General features: G+C 55.0%; 18 protein-coding genes and 1 pseudogene across 18 annotated transcripts; 8 read left to right on the top strand and 11 right to left on the bottom strand. All coding sequences in view use genetic code 6, as the record gives it.

The window, feature by feature from the left end:
* Positions 1-24: 24 nt before the first annotated feature.
* On the bottom strand, positions 25-516 carry SS50377_20851 (uncharacterized protein; the record flags this gene model as incomplete). Its single annotated transcript, XM_067904788.1, has 1 exon — positions 25-516. One exon carries the CDS (start codon positions 514-516, stop codon positions 25-27), a length of 492 nt encoding a protein of 163 aa, XP_067768270.1.
* Positions 517-579: 63 nt separating this feature from the next.
* On the top strand, positions 580-861 carry SS50377_20850 (Mitochondrial import inner membrane translocase subunit TIM14; the record flags this gene model as incomplete). Its single annotated transcript, XM_067904787.1, has 1 exon — positions 580-861. The coding sequence occupies one exon, from the start codon at positions 580-582 to the stop codon at positions 859-861; it is 282 nt and encodes a 93-aa protein (XP_067768269.1).
* Positions 862-874: 13 nt separating this feature from the next.
* On the bottom strand, positions 875-1,639 carry SS50377_20849 (uncharacterized protein; the record flags this gene model as incomplete). Its single annotated transcript, XM_067904786.1, has 1 exon — positions 875-1,639. The coding sequence occupies one exon, from the start codon at positions 1,637-1,639 to the stop codon at positions 875-877; it is 765 nt and encodes a 254-aa protein (XP_067768268.1).
* Positions 1,640-1,793: 154 nt separating this feature from the next.
* On the top strand, positions 1,794-2,528 carry SS50377_20848 (uncharacterized protein; the record flags this gene model as incomplete). Its single annotated transcript, XM_067904785.1, has 1 exon — positions 1,794-2,528. One exon carries the CDS (start codon positions 1,794-1,796, stop codon positions 2,526-2,528), a length of 735 nt encoding a protein of 244 aa, XP_067768267.1.
* Positions 2,529-2,675: 147 nt separating this feature from the next.
* SS50377_20847 (uncharacterized protein) lies at positions 2,676-3,206 on the bottom strand (the record flags this gene model as incomplete). Its single annotated transcript, XM_067904784.1, has 1 exon — positions 2,676-3,206. The coding sequence occupies one exon, from the start codon at positions 3,204-3,206 to the stop codon at positions 2,676-2,678; it is 531 nt and encodes a 176-aa protein (XP_067768266.1).
* A 12-nt stretch (positions 3,207-3,218) lies between these two features.
* SS50377_20846 (uncharacterized protein) lies at positions 3,219-4,043 on the bottom strand (the record flags this gene model as incomplete). The annotated part of the gene is made up of 1 exon (XM_067904783.1): positions 3,219-4,043. The coding sequence occupies one exon, from the start codon at positions 4,041-4,043 to the stop codon at positions 3,219-3,221; it is 825 nt and encodes a 274-aa protein (XP_067768265.1).
* A 57-nt stretch (positions 4,044-4,100) lies between these two features.
* Positions 4,101-5,507, top strand: SS50377_20845 (uncharacterized protein; the record flags this gene model as incomplete). The annotated part of the gene is made up of 1 exon (XM_067904782.1): positions 4,101-5,507. One exon carries the CDS (start codon positions 4,101-4,103, stop codon positions 5,505-5,507), a length of 1,407 nt encoding a protein of 468 aa, XP_067768264.1.
* A 26-nt stretch (positions 5,508-5,533) lies between these two features.
* Positions 5,534-6,733, bottom strand: SS50377_20844 (uncharacterized protein; the record flags this gene model as incomplete). Its single annotated transcript, XM_067904781.1, has 1 exon — positions 5,534-6,733. One exon carries the CDS (start codon positions 6,731-6,733, stop codon positions 5,534-5,536), a length of 1,200 nt encoding a protein of 399 aa, XP_067768263.1.
* Positions 6,734-6,759: 26 nt separating this feature from the next.
* On the bottom strand, positions 6,760-8,502 carry SS50377_20843 (Cysteine-rich membrane protein 2; the record flags this gene model as incomplete). Its single annotated transcript, XM_067904780.1, has 1 exon — positions 6,760-8,502. The coding sequence occupies one exon, from the start codon at positions 8,500-8,502 to the stop codon at positions 6,760-6,762; it is 1,743 nt and encodes a 580-aa protein (XP_067768262.1).
* A 386-nt stretch (positions 8,503-8,888) lies between these two features.
* SS50377_20842 (uncharacterized protein) lies at positions 8,889-9,440 on the top strand (the record flags this gene model as incomplete). Its single annotated transcript, XM_067904779.1, has 1 exon — positions 8,889-9,440. The coding sequence occupies one exon, from the start codon at positions 8,889-8,891 to the stop codon at positions 9,438-9,440; it is 552 nt and encodes a 183-aa protein (XP_067768261.1).
* Positions 9,441-9,519: 79 nt separating this feature from the next.
* On the top strand, positions 9,520-11,427 carry SS50377_20841 (uncharacterized protein; the record flags this gene model as incomplete). Its single annotated transcript, XM_067904778.1, has 1 exon — positions 9,520-11,427. One exon carries the CDS (start codon positions 9,520-9,522, stop codon positions 11,425-11,427), a length of 1,908 nt encoding a protein of 635 aa, XP_067768260.1.
* A 45-nt stretch (positions 11,428-11,472) lies between these two features.
* Positions 11,473-11,913, top strand: SS50377_20840 (Ubiquitin-conjugating enzyme E2; the record flags this gene model as incomplete). The annotated part of the gene is made up of 1 exon (XM_067904777.1): positions 11,473-11,913. The coding sequence occupies one exon, from the start codon at positions 11,473-11,475 to the stop codon at positions 11,911-11,913; it is 441 nt and encodes a 146-aa protein (XP_067768259.1).
* Positions 11,914-12,263: 350 nt separating this feature from the next.
* On the bottom strand, positions 12,264-16,310 carry SS50377_20839 (Kinase, CDC7; the record flags this gene model as incomplete). The annotated part of the gene is made up of 1 exon (XM_067904776.1): positions 12,264-16,310. One exon carries the CDS (start codon positions 16,308-16,310, stop codon positions 12,264-12,266), a length of 4,047 nt encoding a protein of 1,348 aa, XP_067768258.1.
* A 127-nt stretch (positions 16,311-16,437) lies between these two features.
* Positions 16,438-17,037, top strand: SS50377_20838 (uncharacterized protein; the record flags this gene model as incomplete). Its single annotated transcript, XM_067904775.1, has 1 exon — positions 16,438-17,037. One exon carries the CDS (start codon positions 16,438-16,440, stop codon positions 17,035-17,037), a length of 600 nt encoding a protein of 199 aa, XP_067768257.1.
* Positions 17,038-17,064: 27 nt separating this feature from the next.
* On the bottom strand, positions 17,065-18,609 carry SS50377_20837 (Major facilitator superfamily protein; the record flags this gene model as incomplete). The annotated part of the gene is made up of 1 exon (XM_067904774.1): positions 17,065-18,609. The coding sequence occupies one exon, from the start codon at positions 18,607-18,609 to the stop codon at positions 17,065-17,067; it is 1,545 nt and encodes a 514-aa protein (XP_067768256.1).
* A 224-nt stretch (positions 18,610-18,833) lies between these two features.
* On the bottom strand, positions 18,834-19,112 carry SS50377_20836 (Transmembrane domain-containing protein; the record flags this gene model as incomplete). The annotated part of the gene is made up of 1 exon (XM_067904773.1): positions 18,834-19,112. One exon carries the CDS (start codon positions 19,110-19,112, stop codon positions 18,834-18,836), a length of 279 nt encoding a protein of 92 aa, XP_067768255.1.
* Positions 19,113-19,396: 284 nt separating this feature from the next.
* SS50377_20835 (Ubiquitin-conjugating enzyme E2) lies at positions 19,397-19,837 on the bottom strand (the record flags this gene model as incomplete). The annotated part of the gene is made up of 1 exon (XM_067904772.1): positions 19,397-19,837. The coding sequence occupies one exon, from the start codon at positions 19,835-19,837 to the stop codon at positions 19,397-19,399; it is 441 nt and encodes a 146-aa protein (XP_067768254.1).
* A 45-nt stretch (positions 19,838-19,882) lies between these two features.
* SS50377_20834 (uncharacterized protein) lies at positions 19,883-21,790 on the bottom strand (the record flags this gene model as incomplete). Its single annotated transcript, XM_067904771.1, has 1 exon — positions 19,883-21,790. The coding sequence occupies one exon, from the start codon at positions 21,788-21,790 to the stop codon at positions 19,883-19,885; it is 1,908 nt and encodes a 635-aa protein (XP_067768253.1).
* On the top strand, positions 21,636-22,562 carry SS50377_20833 (Hypothetical protein; annotated as a pseudogene).
* The last annotated feature ends 136 nt before the right edge of the window (positions 22,563-22,698 follow it).

Here is a 22,698-nt window from a genome sequence, read left to right as displayed (position 1 = left end):
ATATTGATAAATAATGCACATAATTCAGTATACTACGCGACCAAATTTAGATAAATATTATTTTTGCTCGTCTTTCAAACATCTACAATCATGTATTAGTATCTAAATTTTCTTATTATTCAACAACAACTATTTAATTGATTATATAGATTCTCTTCCAAAATTATTTTCACTTAGGTTTACATAAGTCATCTATTGTTAGTTTTCAAGTAACTAGGATAACTTTATAATAGCAGAATTATCTAAAGCATTTCCACTTAAATCTATTTCTGTTATTTGGTTTAATATGCGTTTAAACTCACTTAAAATATCACAAAGAACAATAAGTCCTCTAGCTCCTATAATATCTTGTGAGAAATCAATTTTTGTTATTTTTGGCGCTTTTTGTAAGATTTTTTGTGCTGTGAAGTTAGGCCTAATTTTTTAGTTCTTACATCGCTAAATGTACATTGCTGATAAATTTGGTGGCATCGAAGGAGGCGCAGCTTCTAAAGTCTTCCTTACCGTAGGTTGCATTTTTGATTTTTAGAAATGAATAATATTATTTATTATATATTATTTATAATTATTTATATACAAATGACTCTAACATTCATAAAAGCTAATAAGTATCCTATTTTAGCATCTGCAATCGTTTATGCACTCACACCCGCTCTTCCATAGTATCCAAGAAGATTCAGAGGTGAAATTCCAGAAAAGATAACCCCCGCAGTCGCACGCCAGATTTTAAATTAGCCGATATTCGACGCCAAAAGAGGGCAGAAAAACGCTAAAATACTGCTGGCGCTGAACCATCCGGATCGTGGCGGTAGCACTTTCATAAGCCAGTTGGTCAGCCAGGCGCTAAACTCACTGCAGTGAAATTCTGTGAACATCACTTTTTGCGGGACCGCTGCTAGTAGTACTGCACCTTTGCGCAGTCGATCGCCTGCTGGACCTGCTCGGCAAAAACGAAAATCGGCTGGACATCTTGACCGTAGAAGACGTACCTGTTCGGAAAGTATTTTACGAACTTGATAAAAATTAGGAAGCGGAATGTGAAACCCTTGTCGTTGAAAACGCTGTCGAACTTGCGTTGCATGTCGACTATTTACCGCTTGAACTACGTGTCCTAGTGCACGAGATTTTGGTTGTCCGGTTCGTCTTCGTTGGAGAGAATTTTGTACAAAAACGTTCCCGAGTATCGCATTAATTTGTACTTTTCGGTCGAAATAAAATTGAGGTTTATGACAATTTTATCTTTTCTGAACTGTGATATGATATCAAGAACGCACTTTCGCTTGCCATATCGCGTGATTGCCTCCTAAATTGATTGGAATTGGTTCAGTTCTAGCAGCTTATTCTCCTCGCCCACGCGTTTTTTGAAGTAATAGAAATAAAGTACAATTTTGCCATCAACTTGCTCATATGACTATGTTTTCTTCTTCTTTTTGTTTTAGAGGTTACTGTCGTACAGGTCTAGTTCCAAATACTTAGCAAAAAGTGCTTTTGGAAGAGATGAGTAAATTCCGACTTATGATGATATAATATGTTAGTTACGTGTGTCTACCAACGATGTTGAATTATTTAAAATCGATTAGTTTAATTTAGATATGGCTTTTAATTGGTAGGATTTTTACTTCACTATTTGTGAAAGCATCATTTTATTAATTACAAAAAATATTTATATACATAAATTATTTTATTTATCAGTAATTCTACAGAGTAATTAAACATTAATTATAATATCATTATATAATAATTCATTTAATTAATATTATATACTAAATAGTATAAATTATTTTTATCTAAAAATGTTAAATTGTGAATAAATCGCGATCTCACGATACGCCAAAGCAACAGGAAAACCCATAACTACATCCTAGCAAGTAACAATCATAAATCTGAACGATCTCAACATCTAGGAGCTCCCAGACCTCTCCAAGTTTGTTAACGCGCAGAAGCTCTTTGCAGCGAACAGCAAGCTCAAAACTATCTTCCCTGCCAATATAAAGCTGCTCGAGGATGCTGATTTTTCCCACAACGAGCTGGAAACGGTCCCTGACATCGCATCCGACGTCCTCTTCACGCTGAACCTCTCGCACAACCGGCTGAAACTCTTCAAAATCGACAGGTTTTATCCCCACTTGATGGAGTTGAACCTGTCATTGCAGCGCTCGGACTACACTTTCGACGAAAATTTTAACGCGTTTCTGACCCGAAACGCGCCGAAGCTGCGCAAGCTTTACCTCAACGGCGTCGGCATTTCAACTCTGGACCTGATCCGCGACTGTAGTTTGACAGTTTTGGAAGTAGAAAATAACATGATCTCGGAGCTCGCGTAGCTCCAGTTTCTGCCCAAAACGCTGCAGGTCCTCAAGCTTGCAGGCAACCCGGTCGCGAAGGTTGGGAGCTGCTTCGACTTCGTGTGCTTCCAGTGTCCTGGAATCATCCTCTACAACGGCAAGGAATGGACCGAAAAGCAGGTCGAGTTTAGTGGGCTAAAGTACGCGAGAGGTTTGAAAGGAAAAGAAAGGAAGGGATAGTGAAGTGAAATGAAATGACGTGAAAGAAAAGGAGAGTGATGCGTTAAAATGAGTATTTGACAAAGATATAGTGTTTAAAGTAACAAAAGAGCTTTTTGTGAGTAAGTGATTGAATTTTGGTGTTTATAATGATATAATAGGGGTGCTGAGTCACTCCTGAAACCTCATGTCGCTGAGCTGCCGCGTGAGCTGCTTCACCACCTCCTTCAGACGCGCCACCTCGCCAGACTCCGCCTCGGACGTGCAGATGCGCTGCACGGACTCCGCGTACTTGGCCGCCGCGGGCGTGAACATTGCGGAGCTGGAGGGGCGGATTTTCGCCTGCGGCATCGCAGCGTCCGAGAAGGCGGCGAGCTGGGTCTGCAGCCCACGGACCTGGTTCGTCAGCCCGAGGAGCGCGAACTGGAGGTTCGTGTAGGCCAGGTTCTGCTGCCGTTGGAGGTCCAGGACCGCGGCACCGACCGTCGTGGTCTGGGCGAGCTGGCTGCGCAGCGTACCGTTGGCGGCGGTTAGGGCTGCGTTCTGCTCGAGCAGCAGCGCCTTGTCCTGCTGGGATCTAGCGAGGTCGCTCTTGAGCTGGACGGCCTGCTGCTGTGCCAGGAAGTTTTTCTGCAGGTCGGCGCTGGCGGCCTTGTAGGTCTTCTCCGTCATTACCTGGAGCGGGAAACGCCGGCGGGACATAATAACGACACCTCACAAAAAGAGCTTTCCCCACTCGGTGACGTCCTCCAGCGCGCAGTGGAACCGCTGGGGCACCCGGGCGTGGAAGGCGCAGCGGGTGCCCGCCATTGCGGGGATGGCGAAGCCCCTCTGCTGGCAGAAGTACGGATAGACCTCCTCCACCTGCATTGTGGGCAGGATCTGCTGCTCCAGCTTCCGCCCCTTCGCGAAGATGATCTTCTGGGCACCGATGAAACTGACCAGTTCCGCCAGCGCAGCCCCCTGCGAGACGTAGGCGATGCTCTTGTGCTTCTGGCACGGAATGCCGGTGATTACCTTGGAGATGTACCTGGCCGAGGCGTTGGCGGTGTCGGGCGGCGGCGCAACGAAGCGACGGAATGTCTCCATCGACGCGCCCGACACCCGCACCGCCCCTATCTCGCTGATGTAGAACGCCGCCTTCGTCTGGTAGTACAGCTCGAAGTCGACGATGACGGTGACTTCCTGCCTTGGGACTTTCTTGAAGTGCTCCAGGCTCAGCACCGGGATACCGAAGGGGTTCCGGTTCCGGCAGATGCTGGTCTCCCGGTCCAGCGCAGCGGGGAAGTCGCTCTGCGCCGGGAGCGCCGGGAACGGCTGCTCGTGGATCGGCTTAAGCTGGCCGAACGTTATCCTCTCGTACGTGAAGAGGGCCTCGGCGACGGCGGTCTTTCGAAAAAGGAAGGACGGGAGGATTTGGTGAGGGACGTTCGCCAGCACCCCCGTCAGCCTGCCTCTGGCCTAGATGTCCAGCGTGCCTATCTCGAACAGCTGGGCTGGCGCGAACACGCCGGTTGCGAAGAACACCTCCCGGAACATTTCTCAGCGCTTCAGCGGACTCCCGATATAATATTACACCCTGGCAAAATTTCCAGAATGATAAGCCCGCAGATAATCTACTACACGGACGCACCCCCGCACGCCTCGAAGCTGACGCCGAAGCAGTATCTCCTGCCACCGCTGCCACCGTCCTTCCAGAACGTCAAGATGCAGCTCCTGCAGGACGTCCCGCTGGCGATCTCGCAGCTCTCCCCCGTGTCGGCCCAGTTGATCTACGCGACCTAGACCGTCCTGATCGAGCTGCAGGACCTGATGCCGGTGAAGAACTACCGCCAGCAGACCATCACCTCGCGCCGGAGCCCCCCGGTGTCCTTCTCGCAGCATCAGCAGACGTGCGACCTGCTCTTCAACGGGCAGCTGTACCAGACCGTCGCGTTCAAGTTCGACTTCGTGCAGGCCGTGTTCCTCAACCAGACCTTCGTCGTCTTCAGCCAGTCCGCCTCCACGCTCATCCTGCAGGGCTACCTGGAGCAGGAGCTGTTCACCATGCAGTTCGAGGTCCCCGCGCGGGTGCGAAGCGTGGACTTCGACGGGACGTTCTTCGCGGGCACGCTGGCGGACAACGCGGTGTTCACCGGGCAGATCCTGAAAAAGCAGGCCTTCCGGGTGTTCAGCCCGCTGCCGCAGGACGTCGCGCAGTCACCGATCCTGACCTGCTTCATCTCGCACGTCAACGGGGTTGTCGTCACCGCCTTCGCGGCCGGGCTCGTGGTGTTCTCGGACCTGTACGGCCAGTTCCTGCAGCTGCTGGACCTCAACGCGCTATTGGCGACCAGCAACACGGTGCTGGCGATCGTCGGGACGCGGCAGAGCACCCAGCTGAACCTGGCCCTGATCATCGAGAAGTCCCCCATCCTGGCGCTCCGCATCGACCTCTCGCAGCACCGGCTGATCACGCGCCAGTTCCTGTCGCGGACGCCGCAGATGCTCCTCAGCTACCCGCGGGTCCCGGTGCAGACGCTGCTGGCGCTGCTCTCCTTCGTGCAGCCCTTCGCCCCGATGCCCCAGGACGCCCGTCCCCTCTACGTCGAGAAGCTTCACCAGGCCTACTTCCCCGCCGAGGTCCTGCGCCTCAGCCCCGTGGCGAGCCTGAACGCGCTCCGGCTCGAGGTGCTGGTGCGTGTGGCCGTGCTCTGCCGGGAGGGCTCCAGCGAGCTCACGGCCTTCCGCGGCATCCTGGCCAGCCTCTGCGCGCAGGCCGGGAAGTGCCAGTTCGCGCGGGCCCTGGGGCTCAACGTGCAGTCTGGCGAGGCGGACGCCAACCAGGCGCTCTCGCAGGGCCGGGACCTGCGCGTCCAGGGCCAGCACCTGGGCGGGCGGTTCGACGAGGTGCTGAGCGGGGAGCGGCCGGACCTGCTGAACCTGGAGGGCGACCTGCTCTTCGCGGACTTCGCCCAGCTGCAGGCCCAGGAGGGCCACAAGGTGTTCGGCTGGCTGGAGTGAGCGTTTTCGGGAGTGAGTCGGAACCTTCACTGAAGCAGCACCGCCGCGAGGACGAGCGCCGATATCGCCAGCGGCAGCCCTCTCGCGCCGTCCGCCACGCAGGCGCCGTCCACGAGCGTCTCGTTCTCGCCGCACTCCTCCGGGTCCGGGGTCGGCTCGGGGTCAGGCGTGGGCTCCGGGTCCGGATCTGGGGTGGGCTCCGGTTCGGGGTCCACGATCAGGTCGTCGAACTCCTCCTTGCCGCGCAGGAAGATCTGCTGCCCCACGAGCTCGCACACGGCGCCCTGCTGGAGCACGACCGGGAGCTGGGCGTGGTGGGGGAAGTAGGTGTAGTTGTAGTAGGCCTGCTGGCTCGCCTCGACGAAGTAGTGCTGGTCGCCCGCCTGGACCACCGAGCAGTTCGCCACCCGCGACACGCCCGCCTCGGGCTTCACGGGCCTGCCGTCGCACAGCACGCCGGCCGCCTCCACGAAGAGGCCCGCCGCGTCGAGCCGGAGCTCGTGCATGCGGCGCTTCTCGCCCACGACCCGCTCGGACTGGACGAGGCGGAGAGCGCGCTGCACGGTCTTGCCGCTGTGGCAGTTGAAGATCTTGTAGGCGATGGGCTCGCTGAAGGAGGCGTTCTGGAAGAACTGCACCTTGCTGGGCTGCTGCACCCCGCACGCGTCCTGGACGGTGCAGCGCCGCCGCGAGTGCATGAGCGCCGTCTCGACGTCGCAGACGTTCGCGCCCAGCAGGATCTCCATGCGGTTCAGCTGGCGCTGGGCGTAGAGGTTGGTGGAGTAGGTGATCTCCTGCCGGATCTGCAGGGTGGACACCGCGCCGTTTATCTGGAGGAAGAGCGTCTTCACGTAGGTCTGGTACACCAGCTCTGGCGGCACCTGCTGGGCGAGGCGCAGCCGGAACAGGTTGCAGCTGTCCAGGACCAGCGTCTTGGGGCCGGCGAAGCAGACCCCCGCCATGTCGTTGAAGCTCGCATTGATGCGGATCGCGGCGCTGAAGTCCGCGTACTCGGAGACCAGGATCTGGGCCTCCTGGAAGGGGACGAAGACCAGGATCTCGTCCCGCGTGGCGTACTCGGCGTAGGCGGACGAGTTCGAGGTGATACGGGGGCAGTTCGTAACGAATGCTAGCACCTGCATCATTTCCAGCGTTGGTACGAATACTGCGGGTATCTACAGATTTTGGAGGGTAGTATACTATAGTGTCCTGTTAGCCGGAATCATACTAAATGGAGGGTCACTCGGGAATCTCATGACATGTCGTGGGCATGAGGCGTGCCGGTCATCCTTTGGACAGGTAGATCAAGCTGGGGAGCTTTTTTCTTATTCCGCATGCTTTTCAGAATTAGCACTACAACCAGGATTGTGATGGCAATCACTGCTAGCACACCTACGAAAATACCTGTGATCTATCCTCCGGACATCAGCTGCGTGCACTGCTCCGGGTTGAGCGTGCAGTTGACGCATTCGCCGTTGACCATTTCCGCGCCCACGGTGCACGCCTCGCACGTTCCCCCGACTCCGCACATTGAGCAGCTCTCGACCAGGAGTGCATCGCATAGGCAGTGCGCGCCCAAGGGAATGGATGCGCAGGAGCTGCACTGGCCTTCGCTCAGATAGTTGCCGGGCGTGCACGTCTTGCAGGCGGACCCCGTGCAGCTGGTGCAGCGCTGGATCAGGGTCCCGGCGCAGTTGCACTGCTCCCCCTCCGTTATCTACTCGCAAGGGCTGCACGCACCGTCCTTCAGGAAACGCCCAGGCTCGCAGGCCTGGCAGTCGGTCGCGTTTGTGCAGGTGCTGCAGTCTGCAATACAGACGCGGCATACGTGCACGATTAAAGTACTGTCGCAGTATTGACCATCGGCGCACGGGGTGGTCTTCTCGCAGTTGAAGGGGGCGCACTGCTTGTTCTCCAGGATGTACCCCGGGATGCACTTCCCGCAGCCCTCCAGACCGCATGCGTCGCAGTTCATGTATGGATTGCCGAGGCAGATGCAGGTCGATCCTACGATGCTATCCGCACAGTCCTTGCACGAGCCCCCTACCAAAGAGTGCCCGTTGATGCACTACGAGCAGGTATCGCCATCGCAGCCGCCGCAGTTCTCAATTTTCTGCGCGCCGCACTGGCAGCTCATCCCAAGCGGCGAGGTTGGCTGGCACGCCTTGCATGACCCTGATGCCAAGTAATCTCCAGCCTTACATTCTGTGCACGTACGTGAGCCGCCCGAGCACTTTACACAATTAGTATAGCATTCGGTACATACATTACCCTTTGTGGTAAATATGTCGCAGAACTAATGAGTTTTGCAGTCGCTGTCGTTCTTGCATGCGTCCACAAAGCATTATCCGTTGGCTACTTTTCCACTCGGTAGGCAGGTTTGGCAGGTGCTTTGCTTTGGGTAGCATGCAGTGCAGCCACCTTGCTGTTTGTTCTGGCACTGGCACTTCTGGTCGAACGTCGTCATGCTGCTGCATGCTTGGCAGGTATTGGCTTCGGTGATGAAGAAGTCGTTGTTGCACTGCTAGCACTTCAGCTAGATGTCGCACTTGAAGCAGTTTGACGGGCACGGCGTGCAGGTATTGGATGCGTTCAGGACGAACCCAGGCGGGCAGGTAATGCAAACTTTTTCTGCCGAGCAGGTGAGGCAGTTGTCAGAGCACTTCTTGCACATATCGTTATCTAAGTAGTACCCATCCAGGCAGACTTAGCAGGAGGTTTCGCTGGTGCAGGTTTTGCAATTAGCCTGGCAATTAAGGCAGGCGCGGCCCTTGAGAAAGTGGGTATGGGTGCATTTGACGCACTAGCTGCCTTTACCACCTTCGCAAACTGCACAGTCTTTGCGTATGATGGAGTCACTATGGCACTGGCAGGAGGTTCCGACTGGCATGTCTTCGTTGCATTTTTAGCACGTAATTTGGTCCTTGCCTGGATTTAGGGGGCAGTAAAAGTTTTGAACGCACCCGTTCATAGTATCAGAGCAGTTTCCACCCATTTTCAAGGGAAAGAAGCGAGTGATATCTAATGTTTAAATCTAGTTATAGTGTGGATTATTTTTAAATTTTAGTCGTATTGCAGTTATACTTATTTAGGGGCAATAGCTTTCGATTCTGCGTGGCGAAATATATGCTATATACCTAAAAATATAAGTTAACTTTAGTTTTTCTAACTAATGTATAACCGATATTATAGATACAGACTCCATAAATCAAAACGTAGAATTTTATGCTAATATAGGTTCAGCATAAAAATAGTACATTTACTAGGAGGCCGATGTTTCCAATACCGCGTATTACCCAAACCCGCGCCATCGTTTACTACCGAAACCAAAAACTCTTTCGTATTACCTCCATAGTACTGTATAATAGCGGCAGTACCTGAATGGACGCAGCCGCCTGGTTCCACGACCCGCGCTACGCAGCACCCCCGAACGCGTCGGAGCTCATAACCCCGGAGCTGGCCGCACACTTCCCCCCTGGCTCCCTGCTGCTCCTCCCCAACAGGGCGGCGCACCGCGACTACCCCGGAGTTCCCCCGGCCCAGTTCGCCCTGCGCCCGGAGCGGCCCAAGATCGGAGTATCGGCCTGCCTGACGGGCGAACGCTGCCGGTACGACGGGGGGCACGCCGCCCAGGACCTGGAGCGCTACGCCGGCCACGCGCTCGTCCGCTTCTGCCCCGAGCAGCTGGGCGGGCTCCCCACGCCGCGCGAGCCGGCGGACCTCTGCGGGGAGGAGGTGCTGACCCGGTCCGGGACGAGGGTGACCCTGGAGTTCCGGCGGGGCGCGGAGGCGGCGCTGCAGGGGCTGCTGGCCGAGAACGTGGTGCTGTGCGTGCTCAAGCGCAAGAGCCCCAGCTGCGGGGTGGAGCGGGGCGGCGTCACGGCGAGGCTGCTGGAGCGCCACGGCTTCGCGTGCGTGGACAGCGAGCGCTGAGGGAGTGATACTTGCAATCTGCTTCGGGCCGACCCGCCGCTCCCAAAATATATCCCGCCGTTTCTTTCCGCCTCGCAAAATGCAGGAAGTGCGCGATTCCCAAGGCGAGGAGTACGCCTCCAAGATCGCCCAGAACCCCTTCTCCCTCACCTCGGAGTTCGACGTCTACCGCGCGCGGGCGGCGGCGAAGCAGGAGAAGATGACGCAGATCCAGTTCCAGAAGGCGACGCCCATCCAGAACCGCCTCAACTTCGCGGCCCGCAACGCCATGCTCTCGCTGAGCTCGGACCGGCCCCCGAAGCCGCTCAGCAACGCGATCCTGACGGGCGCCGACCCCGAGATCCAGCAGCTGGCGCGGACGGTGCGGCAGCAGAAGCTGGACCTGCACGCGCCGAGCTTCACGGGCAAGTACGCCCACCTCACCGGCCAGGACAAGCTCTTCCTCGAGGGGCTGGTGCGTACCAACGGCGCGGGCGACAAGCTGGACAAGTTCCTGGAGAAGCAGAAGGACATCTTCCTGGTGGAGCTGAGCCTGCAGACCAAGCAGCAGGAGATCGACTCCCTGGACGGGGACGTGAAGCGGCGCGAGATGGGGCTGCAGCAGCGGTCGGACGTGCTGGACAGGGAGATCCAGCAGTTCGACAAGGACGTGCGCCAGAGCGACCAGCAGACCATCTCGTCCGTGCTGCAGCAGGAGCAGGCCATGCGGGCGAAGACGCAGAAGCAGGAGCAGATCCGCCAGCTGTCCACGCAGCTGATCCAGATGAAGAGCGAGATCAACAAGCAGGAGCTGGTGCTGCTCCGCTTCTGCAAGTACCGCCAGTTCGTGCAGGAGCTGCTCCCGGCCGCCGAGCGCAACCAGGTGCAGCGGGACCAGGAGCGCTACGCCGACCAGCGCAAGTGCATCGCCCTGTGCTGCGAGCGCTTCAGCACCTGCGACGGGCTGTGCCTGGAGTGCTTCGAGTTCACGCCCACCGGCTACGACTTCTCCCCGCAGCTGCAGGCGGACCCGGCGCCCGCCTGCCCGCACGCGAACTTCGTGAACTACGCGAAGATCAACGCCCTGGACCAGGAGTTCCTGGCGCAGAGCAACGAGGCCCTCAGCCAGCTGGACGAGAACAGCAAGAAGATCGCCCTCCGGGGCATCGCGGACCCCGCGGCGTACACGGAGTACTACAACTTCCCCACGAAGGACCCCGGCATCCCGGACTACACGGCGGTGTGCATGAACGGCTTCGTGCGGGAGCCGATGACGGTGCAGTTCAACAACTCCTTCGAGTTCATGAACACGATGCGGCTGATCGAGGCCAACAACTTCTACCTGGTGGAGAACCTCCAGGAGACCGACAACTCGATCGACCACCAGAAGCAGCTCTCGCAGGCGCAGTTCAAGAAGGCGGACCAGGAGGTGACCTCGCTCGCCAGCCAGCTCGAGCGCCTCAACTTCCTCAACCTGGACACGATCTCGAAGCAGCAGAAGCAGACCGGCATGACCGACGAGCAGTACAACCGGCAGATCGAGGAGATCGCGAAGATCGACAACCTGGTCAAGTCCTCGTACTCCACCGTCGTGAGCGCCATCTCGGAGTAGCTGCGCAAGGACCCCTCCTGCGAGAAGTTCTCGTCCTACTCCCAGATCGCGGACCTGCAGTCCATCGGCTCGCTGTCCATGCTGTCCTGGATGGAGGGGCAGCTCGAGCGGCTGGCCCAGCGCGTCTTCCTCATCAAGGCGCCCGACTTCCGCTTCCGCTTCGAGCGCCAGATGGAGCGCAACCGCCGGAAGAAGGTCGCCCAGACCAAGTTCGCCGCGAAGGAGGAGGCCCGCAAGCTCAAGATCGCGCGCACGCAGGAGCGCAGCCAGGAGCCGATCCGGCGCTGCGACGTGCGCGACGTGAAGTTCATGAGCTTCGGGAAGCAGAAGCGCAAGATCGGCGGCGAGCGCAAGGTGGAGGAGGAGGGCCACGTTGAGGCGGGCTTCTACGAGTGAGCGCGTGTCCGACCGCTATATGGCAGCCGCCCTTCCGCTCCGTAAATGTCGCAGCGGCTCATGAAGGACATCAGGGAGCTCCACGCAGCGGTGGAGGACGGCGAGCTGGACGAGGTCGAGATCACGCAGGACGGCGACCAGTGGGAGCTCGCCATCCCGGGCCAGGGCGCGTACGCCGCGGGGGTGTTCCGCGTGGGCTTCGCGGCCCAGGGCTTCCCGAGCGAGGCGCCGGTGCTCAACTTCCGCACCAGGATCTACCACCCCCAGGTCAACGCCGACGGCACCTACTGCTCGAAGCTGCTCAACCCCGCCAACTGGAACAAGTTCACCACCCTGCGCCAGCTCGTGGAGGAGATCATGGACCTCTTCACGCAGAGCGACTTCCCCAACCCCAGCAACGCCGAGGTGGGCGCGGCCTTCAAGGCGGACCGGCAGAAGTACCTCGCCACCTGCAAGGAGTGGGTGCAGCTCTACGCCAAGAAGTGATGCTAAGCTTAATTTGTTATTGATATCCGTTAAGTATTTATTATCATATCATTATTTTTAGAACATATGTGAAGGCTTATCACTAGTTCAACCAAAATGTAGCATAAGATGATGTTGCTTGTTGAGATCTACTACACTGGTCATTTAATGTTCGAACATCTCTAAGATAAAGATACTTTACTGAGTCTATTATAATATATAGATAAATCAAAACCCGTTTAAAAATCCAGTTTCTAATTTTACAATAAATATAATTGTTATATAGTATTATTATGATTTTCCCCCGCACTAACGAATTTAGTTACTTATGTTCAATATTATATTAATAAAATCAATTCAATGTATAGCACTCATTTCCTGTACATTTCCACCATTCTTCTATGCTTCTTACCCGAGAATCTATCATCTAAAAGCAGTTTTCTTCTCTCAAAATCGCCAATTACGCTGCCATCGAATCCAGAACTTTACTCACGCAATACGCTTTTCGGGAACGCTTTGCCCCTCATTATTTCGAAAGTTGCTGCAGCGCCCAGCTCTTTAATGCTGTCTTAAATACGACCAATTTCGACTCTGTCCTTGCCCTAACATTCGTTGCGGAGCTTCTAAACCTGAACTTCCATAATTCTAGCCTTTATCGCCTGAATTCCACTTTCCATTTCTTTTTCGTAGTTTTCAAGTACACCATCCATAGTGATATAACGCCTCATGGTCTGCTCTAGCATTGTTTAGATGTATTTCGCGGTTTGCGGGTAGCGGCTTTGCGTCCTTCCTGGATCTGCTAAGCTTCTGTGAGTAGCAGATTTAGTGAGACCCGTTATCGCCGAAGTGGACCTCTGCATATTGTTCAATTTTCTCGTAATTGGCGACAGTTTCTTGTCGATTTGGAGTAGATATTCGAGGTTTGGAGGGCGCTTCGAAAGCCCCAAATTCGCTAATTCGGCATTCGCCAAATCGGCGCGCAAATCGAGTTCCGACTGCACGGACGCTGCCGATAGCAGCAAATCCGACTTTCCGGTAACAGATTTTGCGTACTGAGCGGATAGCTTTTAAAGCGTAAATTAGAGCTCCTGGAGACGCTTCGAGATCGGAATATCAGCCTTTTTACAAAGCGATAACAGGAGGCCGCGGTTAGTGAGATCGTCAGCTTTTCCGCCAATAAGCCGGTAAAAAGCGATGTAAAAGCGGCCTAAAGGCGACGAAAAGAGCTGGAAAACGGCGTTTTGCTTCTTTTCGATTTCCAGTTTGGAGTTGATTTGGAGCTGCAAATTTCGCTCAGTAAGCGACTGCGGATTCGCTGTCGCGGGGGCCGGAAGCTGCGGCTGCTGCAGCGCTGGCGTCGTGGCCTGCAAGGCGGCCGTTTTGGCGAGAAGGCCGATGCGCTGGTCCCTGGGCAAAAGCTCTTGATGCGCGTGCTCGAATTGCACGTCGTTGAGCTCGCGCAGTTTCTGTTTTTCCTGGTAAAGCTCCTTCTGAATTTCCTGGAGTTCGGTTACCGATGGGTCGTAAAACTTGGCATAAACGCGCTCAAATTTGCGCATATTCTCGCGGCGCGTCTTCCTGGACTGTGTCTCGGTATTCTTGATTTAGAAGATTTTTTTGATCTCTTCAAAGTTCACAAAGTAAGGCTCAGCAAGCTTGTCGGCGTTAATATCGGCGTTTGGCTTTGCTTCTGAGAATTCGTCGCTTATTGATAGGGTTTCGCTCCAAAGATTCGATTCGTTTTCAAAACAAGAATTGTCAGGTTGTGCTTCGGTTTGGTTGGCTGGAAGGTTGTTTTAGTAGGTTTCAAAGTACTCCTTGCGATCTTTAGCTTCAGAGTTGATTTACGCCTAAATGGTCTCTTTGTCTGTTGTTAATTAGGTAATTTGCTGATTAAATTGACTGATTAAAAGCTAGCATTAAGATACCATATCTTAAGTCTAGGTCAATTCAGCTTAAACTTATGTTTTATTGTAGCCAGGCTACTACAAATTCTTTTGATAAACAGAAACATCAGTTTTGTATTTTTCAAGCTCTACAGTCTTGCTTTTAAGCTTTAATTAAATATCAGAAATGAACTGGTCGTTTTCCTTGATTTATTATTAGAAAAGTAGTAAACTGCGCTAAAATTGATAGACACGTGCTGCTATATCACGATAATATTGCTATTAATCAATGTCACTTGGCATTGCTACACTACAATAGAAAATATAACCCTAACAATTCCACTCTCCAGGACCGTTTAACGCGATTCTGTGCGAGAAAGCCGCTAAATGAGCAGCTCTTTTGTTAAGTTCCTGAATTTTAGTGATGGATGTATTTGTTGACGTGTGCTCGACTTGACGACGCTCAGCATCTAACCAAGCCTACGAAATGAGTTCCTGAGCACGTGAATTCTTGTCCTGTACGCGGCCTCCTAGGAAGAACGCACAAATTCTGTTCTAATTCGCAGAATTAACTGTGTAAGAACGAGGATATCTCTAGTTAAATATTTAGCGAACTTGAGATTTTAACGAAACCGAACTTATGTTATTTTCCGTTACAATATCATATTTACGCACATGAGTTTGAGGGATTTATGATTATTAGGTCTCTTTTGATGATTATTGCATGTCATCATCTAGGAGCAAAACACCTTTTTCGATGACACAACGACGATACTCTTCGGCTTATTTACGTACTTAACGCTAAACTAAACGCAGTTCCTTATCTAAAGCTTTCAATGGCTGGATCCACGGATCTACACGGCGGCGCATAGCAGTTTGACGTACTGCACGTTCATATTCTTCTTTTTCGCCATTTGCAAGTGCGAATTATTGCTGGAAAACGGAAACTTTAAGTGATTCACGCAATTTTCGTTCTTTCTTTTCTTGTTATTCACGGCTCATTAGCTTATATTCATCGTCACTTTTAAGTTCAGTCAATTTTAGTTCGATTTATGTGTCATAAATTCGCTAGCAGAGTTCAAATCTTGTTTACCATCCAAAACCTGCAGCTAAACGAGGGCGGTTTAATGTTACTGGAGCACAAGCTGAGAGATCTTACACCGACTAGCTCCCTGGAAACTGGTAATCAGCTGGACGCTGCCTCTGAATTATAAATCCGTTTACATTTTAGCTTTAGTCAGCACCAAATGATTAAACTGCACGCTCTATTTGTTTACGGACGTCTTTAGGGAGTGGGATCATTTAGGACAGGATCATCTTACTATATTCATCGGCTAGGGTCTCAGAAGTAGATTTACATAATCCAAGGGCTTCACTAATTGCTTAAGATCGTCGTTTAAGTGCTTGGTTTTCATCTTAACCTTCAATTAGGGCCAGGGGATTCTTGCTCCAAACCCCATCTTAAAATCTAAAGTGTGGTAAGTCTTACGCTTAAAGGAATGGATGGCGAAGAGATTCTGAAGCAGATAAACGTTGCTTAGGGTCGAACGCTAACAAGCGATCACAAAGATCAAAGCAGGATGCTGGAAGAACAGCTAAAAGATCTGGATTATAATATTCTGCTAATTCTTAAAATGAAATATTTTAAGGCATTGAAATTGGGGCAAATGAAAAGTCTGCTTCAAGCGATGACATTTATTAAATAAAACGATCAGATCCTAAAACAGATCTAATTGCTAACAATTCATAAATATCTGTATTAGGATTTCCTCTAAATATTGATGTCTTACCTGTTAATATTTAAAGTAAAATTACACCCGCAGACCAGGTATCAATTTTTGGTGTTTAATTGAGTACAGGAACTAAAATTTCCGGGGCACGATAACCGTGAGTACCAGAATGTGGTTGGGTAGGAAGTGAGCGGGAAGATGACTCTCTTGATACAGGTTATGAAATAGGGAACTAACGAGAATAAGGCTTAGCAAATGTATATGGTGTACGGCGTTAAAGACGGAGCAATGGAAATTCTCTAGCTTCGCGCAGTGACTATGCAAGGCCAAAATCAATTAGAAGACCTTTTCCTGATGATCTTTCGAATAAGAAATTACCAGGTTTTACATCACGGTGAAGGATACCTCGTATTTCTCCACTAGGTTCAGCTGCATTTTCAAGATGACTTAAAGCCTGAAGAAGTGAGCGCATATAACGCTAAATATCAAGAGGTGTAAATTCTAAGATTATTGACTTAAAATCGTCGGAGTCTAGATAATTTGTAACAACTGTTGTTTAAAAATTTCTCTCCGAGAATAATATTTCTTTCAGCTATACAATATTAGATTTACCTTCTAACCTACGAAGAAACTCAACCTCTTTTAAGAGCATATGTGGCTTGGCTGTTAAACGAATTCTTTTAACTGCTCTTCTCTAGTACTCAGGAGTATACGCTAAGAAAACGCGAGAGAATGCTCCTTTGCCAATATGCTAGAAAATGCGATAACGATCTTCTGGTATTTCGGGAAAATCGTCTGACATTGTGAAGTGGGAATGGAAAGTAGGATTTTGAAATAAAAGCAAATATTATACTATATTATATATGATATTACTCGTATTAACTATATTATTATTATATTATTATTTATTTATTTATAAAATATAAAATATGAGCAAGGAGCACATCGAGTCGTCGATCCTGGCGAGCCTGCGGGCCGAGAACCAGAGGCTGCTGAGGCAAAACCTGGAGAAGGACCTGCAGGAGCGCCAGCACCAGGCAGCCACAGAGGCCGCTGCGCTCCAGCTCCAGACCGCGCGGAACGAGAACTGCGAGCTCCGGAACCGGATCTCTGAGCTCACGAAGTCGCACGAGCTGCACCGCTAGAGCATCGCCCATGACAGGGACGCGGCGGTGGCGGGCCTCCGGGCGCAGCTCCTGCAGGCGCAGCAGGACGTTGAGGCGCGGCTCCTCGAGGACGCCCGGGTGCAGCAGCAGAGCCTCGCGCACCAGATAGCGCTGCTGAACGCCCAGAACGCGGTGCTGCGGCAGGAGGTGGCCGGCCAGACCGAGTTCTACGCGCAGCGGCTGGAGGAGCTGCAGCGGGTGCAGGCGGCCATGAACCAGGACCTCCTGCACGCGCAGCACGAGGTCGGCCACCGCGACCTGCAGATCCTGGCGATGGCGCACCAGCTGGAGATGCTGAGCGAGCGGAAGGAGCTCCTGAGCCAGCTGCGGCAGGAGTCGGCGAGCGCGGAGAGCTTTGAGTGAGACTGGTATATGTATCGCAAAAGAACCTCACAGCAGCAGCCCGCGGTAGGTGAAGGCGGGCTCCTAGTCCTTCTCCTGGCCGAACTGCTCCACCTCCAGGACCTCGTGGTCGCCCAGCAGGTTCTCGTCGAAGGTCTTCGTCCGGGCGGACTGGCGCTCGGAGTAGCCCCACCTGCCGCGCTCGAACTGGAAGAGGCTCAGGAGCAGCGAGGTGGCCACCACCGCCACCGCGACGACCCCGGAGGCGGCTACCGTGATCGTGGCGGAGTTGAAGGTGAGCTCCTGGCCCGGGTCGGTCGAGAGGTTGTTGACCAGCACCGCGAGAGTGACGCCCACCGAGTGCCCGGCGTTCGTGACGAGCTGGTTCAGCACGCCCACCGTGTTCTGGAATGCGGGCGGCACCGCGGAGAAGTTGTAGTTGGTGGAGATGATCGTCGAGGCGGTCGTGAGCCCGATCGTGACGAAGGTGATCACGGTGTAGAACACGGCGGATTGCACCAGCTGCAGGTTCAGGATGTTGAGGAGGACGAACACCAGGTACAGCGCGTGCAGCATGAACTGCAGGCGGCGCGTGGTGACGCGCACGAAGAGGAAGCTCGCGAGCGGGGCGAACGCGAAGGTTGAGCAGCCCGTGATGGAGATCAGGATGCCGGCGCGGCCGGGAGGGAGCTTCAGCAGCACCATGAAGATGTACGGCATCAGGAAGCGCTCGCTGTAGCCCAGGACGTTGATCATGAAGATCATGACCTCGATGACCACCGTGGAGCGGTTGAACACGGCGAGCGGGAACACCTTGGCCCGGGACAGCCTGATGTTGTAGAACGCGAAGAAGGCCAGCACCCCGACCGAGGCGACCAGCAGGAGCGCTGACCCCCACCAGGGCAGCAGCTGCTGCGCGAAGGACGTCAGCCCGACGATGAACAGCGTCAGGCCAACCGACAGGATGATCACACCCAGGAAGTCGATCTGGACCCGCCTCCGTGCGCTCTCCTTGTAGGGCAGCACGAGCAGCTGGCCGCCGAGGTAGAGCAGCGAGAGCCCGCCCACGATGGCGAACATGTAGCGCCAGCTGCCGTACTGGGCCACGTATCCCGCGATGAGGCTGCTCAGGATGAAGCCGAAGGGCACCATGATGGACATGATCGCGATAGCGACGTTCAGCTTGCCCTTCTTCACCAGCTGCACGGCCAGCGGGGTGCTCGCGGGCAGCATGAGCCCCAGCCCCGCGCTCGCCAGGAACCGCAGGATGAGCACGACGAGCAGCGAGGTCTCGGCCGCGCCGAAGAGGAAGAGCAGGTTGAAGACCGCGAAGACCGCGGTGCCGAGCGACATCACGAGCGAGGTGCCGAAGCGGTCGCAGAGCTTGCCCGTCATGGTGGCGGTGATGACCACGACGATGAGCTCGACGTTGATGATCCAGGAGGCGGTGGAGAGGGAGATCCCGAGGGAGTTGGAGAGGATGGGCAGGTTGTTGTTCACGTGCGAGGCCGAGAGCGCGTAGAGGAACTGCGCCGGGGAGGTCGCCGCGGCCACCAGCACGCCCGAGGTCTCGTGGAGCTTGAGTCGTCCCATTTTAAGATTGAGCGTATCTGAGTATATAGCGCAGTTAAGCCCAAAGTTCGGTTTCTGGGGAGTGGGCTAAACGCCGTATAATAACCAGATTCCGCCCTTGGCCGCGCACCTGTAACGTATATATTTACTGCAGGCCGCGGCCGCTGGAGCGCTACTTATTCGCTCCCGCACTGAGTAGTTCCCGCCTCACCCCTCCGGCACGCGGCAGCACTGAAGACAATAACTCACGCGATGTAAACCTGCTCCTGCTCCCTGGAGACCAGCCCCCTGTGGATCCCCTTGCCCACCGCCTTGGGAGAGCTCTAGCGCCAGTACCGCACGAGGAGGACCCCGAACACCGCCGAGAGGCTCACCAGGAACACCGCCGAGAGCGCGATGAAGGCCAGGTTGAACGGCGACTTGGTGGCATCGTACTGGAGCGAGAACATCACCAGCACCAGCACGTCAACGACCAGCGAGAACAGGACCCCGCACAGGGTTAGTAGCTGCGACTTGTGCACCATTTTGCAGGATAACGTTGTGTGTATACTGTATAATATAGTGGACTTATTCCACTCGACTAAATATTATATGCACAGCATATATAAATTATATTATGGTGAAAGTTGCTTTGACTCGTTTGATTTACGTATCACAGTAGACTCGGGTGGCCGGGCGCAACATCACGCGTGTGAACCAAATGATTATTCCTAATATACACTGTAATATGTATGAAGTTCTGTGATCAAGTATATAGTTAACCAGATTAAATGCATAGTTAAGTACGAATAACAAATTACGATTAGCATCACTTCTTGGCGTAGAGCTGCACCCACTCCTTGCAGGTGGCGAGGTACTTCTGCCGGTCCGCCTTGAAGGCCGCGCCCACCTCGGCGTTGCTGGGGTTGGGGAAGTCGCTCTGCGTGAAGAGGTCCATGATCTCCTCCACGAGCTGGCGCAGGGTGGTGAACTTGTTCCAGTTGGCGGGGTTGAGCAGCTTCGAGCAGTAGGTGCCGTCGGCGTTGACCTGGGGGTGGTAGATCCTGGTGCGGAAGTTGAGCACCGGCGCCTCGCTCGGGAAGCCCTGGGCCGCGAAGCCCACGCGGAACACCCCCGCGGCGTACGCGCCCTGGCCCGGGATGGCGAGCTCCCACTGGTCGCCGTCCTGCGTGATCTCGACCTCGTCCAGCTCGCCGTCCTCCACCGCTGCGTGGAGCTCCCTGATGTCCTTCATGAGCCGCTGCGACATTTACGGAGCGGAAGGGCGGCTGCCATATAGCGGTCGGACACGCGCTCACTCGTAGAAGCCCGCCTCAACGTGGCCCTCCTCCTCCACCTTGCGCTCGCCGCCGATCTTGCGCTTCTGCTTCCCGAAGCTCATGAACTTCACGTCGCGCACGTCGCAGCGCCGGATCGGCTCCTGGCTGCGCTCCTGCGTGCGCGCGATCTTGAGCTTGCGGGCCTCCTCCTTCGCGGCGAACTTGGTCTGGGCGACCTTCTTCCGGCGGTTGCGCTCCATCTGGCGCTCGAAGCGGAAGCGGAAGTCGGGCGCCTTGATGAGGAAGACGCGCTGGGCCAGCCGCTCGAGCTGCCCCTCCATCCAGGACAGCATGGACAGCGAGCCGATGGACTGCAGGTCCGCGATCTGGGAGTAGGACGAGAACTTCTCGCAGGAGGGGTCCTTGCGCAGCTACTCCGAGATGGCGCTCACGACGGTGGAGTACGAGGACTTGACCAGGTTGTCGATCTTCGCGATCTCCTCGATCTGCCGGTTGTACTGCTCGTCGGTCATGCCGGTCTGCTTCTGCTGCTTCGAGATCGTGTCCAGGTTGAGGAAGTTGAGGCGCTCGAGCTGGCTGGCGAGCGAGGTCACCTCCTGGTCCGCCTTCTTGAACTGCGCCTGCGAGAGCTGCTTCTGGTGGTCGATCGAGTTGTCGGTCTCCTGGAGGTTCTCCACCAGGTAGAAGTTGTTGGCCTCGATCAGCCGCATCGTGTTCATGAACTCGAAGGAGTTGTTGAACTGCACCGTCATCGGCTCCCGCACGAAGCCGTTCATGCACACCGCCGTGTAGTCCGGGATGCCGGGGTCCTTCGTGGGGAAGTTGTAGTACTCCGTGTACGCCGCGGGGTCCGCGATGCCCCGGAGGGCGATCTTCTTGCTGTTCTCGTCCAGCTGGCTGAGGGCCTCGTTGCTCTGCGCCAGGAACTCCTGGTCCAGGGCGTTGATCTTCGCGTAGTTCACGAAGTTCGCGTGCGGGCAGGCGGGCGCCGGGTCCGCCTGCAGCTGCGGGGAGAAGTCGTAGCCGGTGGGCGTGAACTCGAAGCACTCCAGGCACAGCCCGTCGCAGGTGCTGAAGCGCTCGCAGCACAGGGCGATGCACTTGCGCTGGTCGGCGTAGCGCTCCTGGTCCCGCTGCACCTGGTTGCGCTCGGCGGCCGGGAGCAGCTCCTGCACGAACTGGCGGTACTTGCAGAAGCGGAGCAGCACCAGCTCCTGCTTGTTGATCTCGCTCTTCATCTGGATCAGCTGCGTGGACAGCTGGCGGATCTGCTCCTGCTTCTGCGTCTTCGCCCGCATGGCCTGCTCCTGCTGCAGCACGGACGAGATGGTCTGCTGGTCGCTCTGGCGCACGTCCTTGTCGAACTGCTGGATCTCCCTGTCCAGCACGTCCGACCGCTGCTGCAGCCCCATCTCGCGCCGCTTCACGTCCCCGTCCAGGGAGTCGATCTCCTGCTGCTTGGTCTGCAGGCTCAGCTCCACCAGGAAGATGTCCTTCTGCTTCTCCAGGAACTTGTCCAGCTTGTCGCCCGCGCCGTTGGTACGCACCAGCCCCTCGAGGAAGAGCTTGTCCTGGCCGGTGAGGTGGGCGTACTTGCCCGTGAAGCTCGGCGCGTGCAGGTCCAGCTTCTGCTGCCGCACCGTCCGCGCCAGCTGCTGGATATCGGGGTCGGCGCCCGTCAGGATCGCGTTGCTGAGCGGCTTCGGGGGCCGGTCCGAGCTCAGCGAGAGCATGGCGTTGCGGGCCGCGAAGTTGAGGCGGTTCTGGATGGGCGTCGCCTTCTGGAACTGGATCTGCGTCATCTTCTCCTGCTTCGCCGCCGCCCGCGCGCGGTAGACGTCGAACTCCGAGGTGAGGGAGAAGGGGTTCTGGGCGATCTTGGAGGCGTACTCCTCGCCTTGGGAATCGCGCACTTCCTGCATTTTGCGAGGCGGAAAGAAACGGCGGGATATATTTTGGGAGCGGCGGGTCGGCCCGAAGCAGATTGCAAGTATCACTCCCTCAGCGCTCGCTGTCCACGCACGCGAAGCCGTGGCGCTCCAGCAGCCTCGCCGTGACGCCGCCCCGCTCCACCCCGCAGCTGGGGCTCTTGCGCTTGAGCACGCACAGCACCACGTTCTCGGCCAGCAGCCCCTGCAGCGCCGCCTCCGCGCCCCGCCGGAACTCCAGGGTCACCCTCGTCCCGGACCGGGTCAGCACCTCCTCCCCGCAGAGGTCCGCCGGCTCGCGCGGCGTGGGGAGCCCGCCCAGCTGCTCGGGGCAGAAGCGGACGAGCGCGTGGCCGGCGTAGCGCTCCAGGTCCTGGGCGGCGTGCCCCCCGTCGTACCGGCAGCGTTCGCCCGTCAGGCAGGCCGATACTCCGATCTTGGGCCGCTCCGGGCGCAGGGCGAACTGGGCCGGGGGAACTCCGGGGTAGTCGCGGTGCGCCGCCCTGTTGGGGAGGAGCAGCAGGGAGCCAGGGGGAAGTGTGCGGCCAGCTCCGGGGTTATGAGCTCCGACCCGATCGGGGGTGCTGCGTAGCGCGGGTCGTGGAACCAGGCGGCTGCGTCCATTCAGGTACTGCCGCTATTATACAGTACTATGGAGGTAATACGAAAGAGTTTTTGGTTTCGGTAGTAAACGATGGCGCGGGTTTGGGTAATACGCGGTATTGGAAACATCGGCCTCCTAGTAAATGTACTATTTTTATGCTGAACCTATATTAGCATAAAATTCTACGTTTTGATTTATGGAGTCTGTATCTATAATATCGGTTATACATTAGTTAGAAAAACTAAAGTTAACTTATATTTTTAGGTATATAGCATATATTTCGCCACGCAGAATCGAA

The sequence above is a fragment of the Spironucleus salmonicida genome, chromosome 1 (genome assembly GCF_000497125.1).
Source record: "Spironucleus salmonicida strain ATCC 50377 chromosome 1, whole genome shotgun sequence".
Classification (NCBI taxonomy): domain Eukaryota; phylum Fornicata; order Diplomonadida; family Hexamitidae; genus Spironucleus; species Spironucleus salmonicida.
This window is presented reverse-complemented; position numbering and strand designations above follow the sequence as displayed.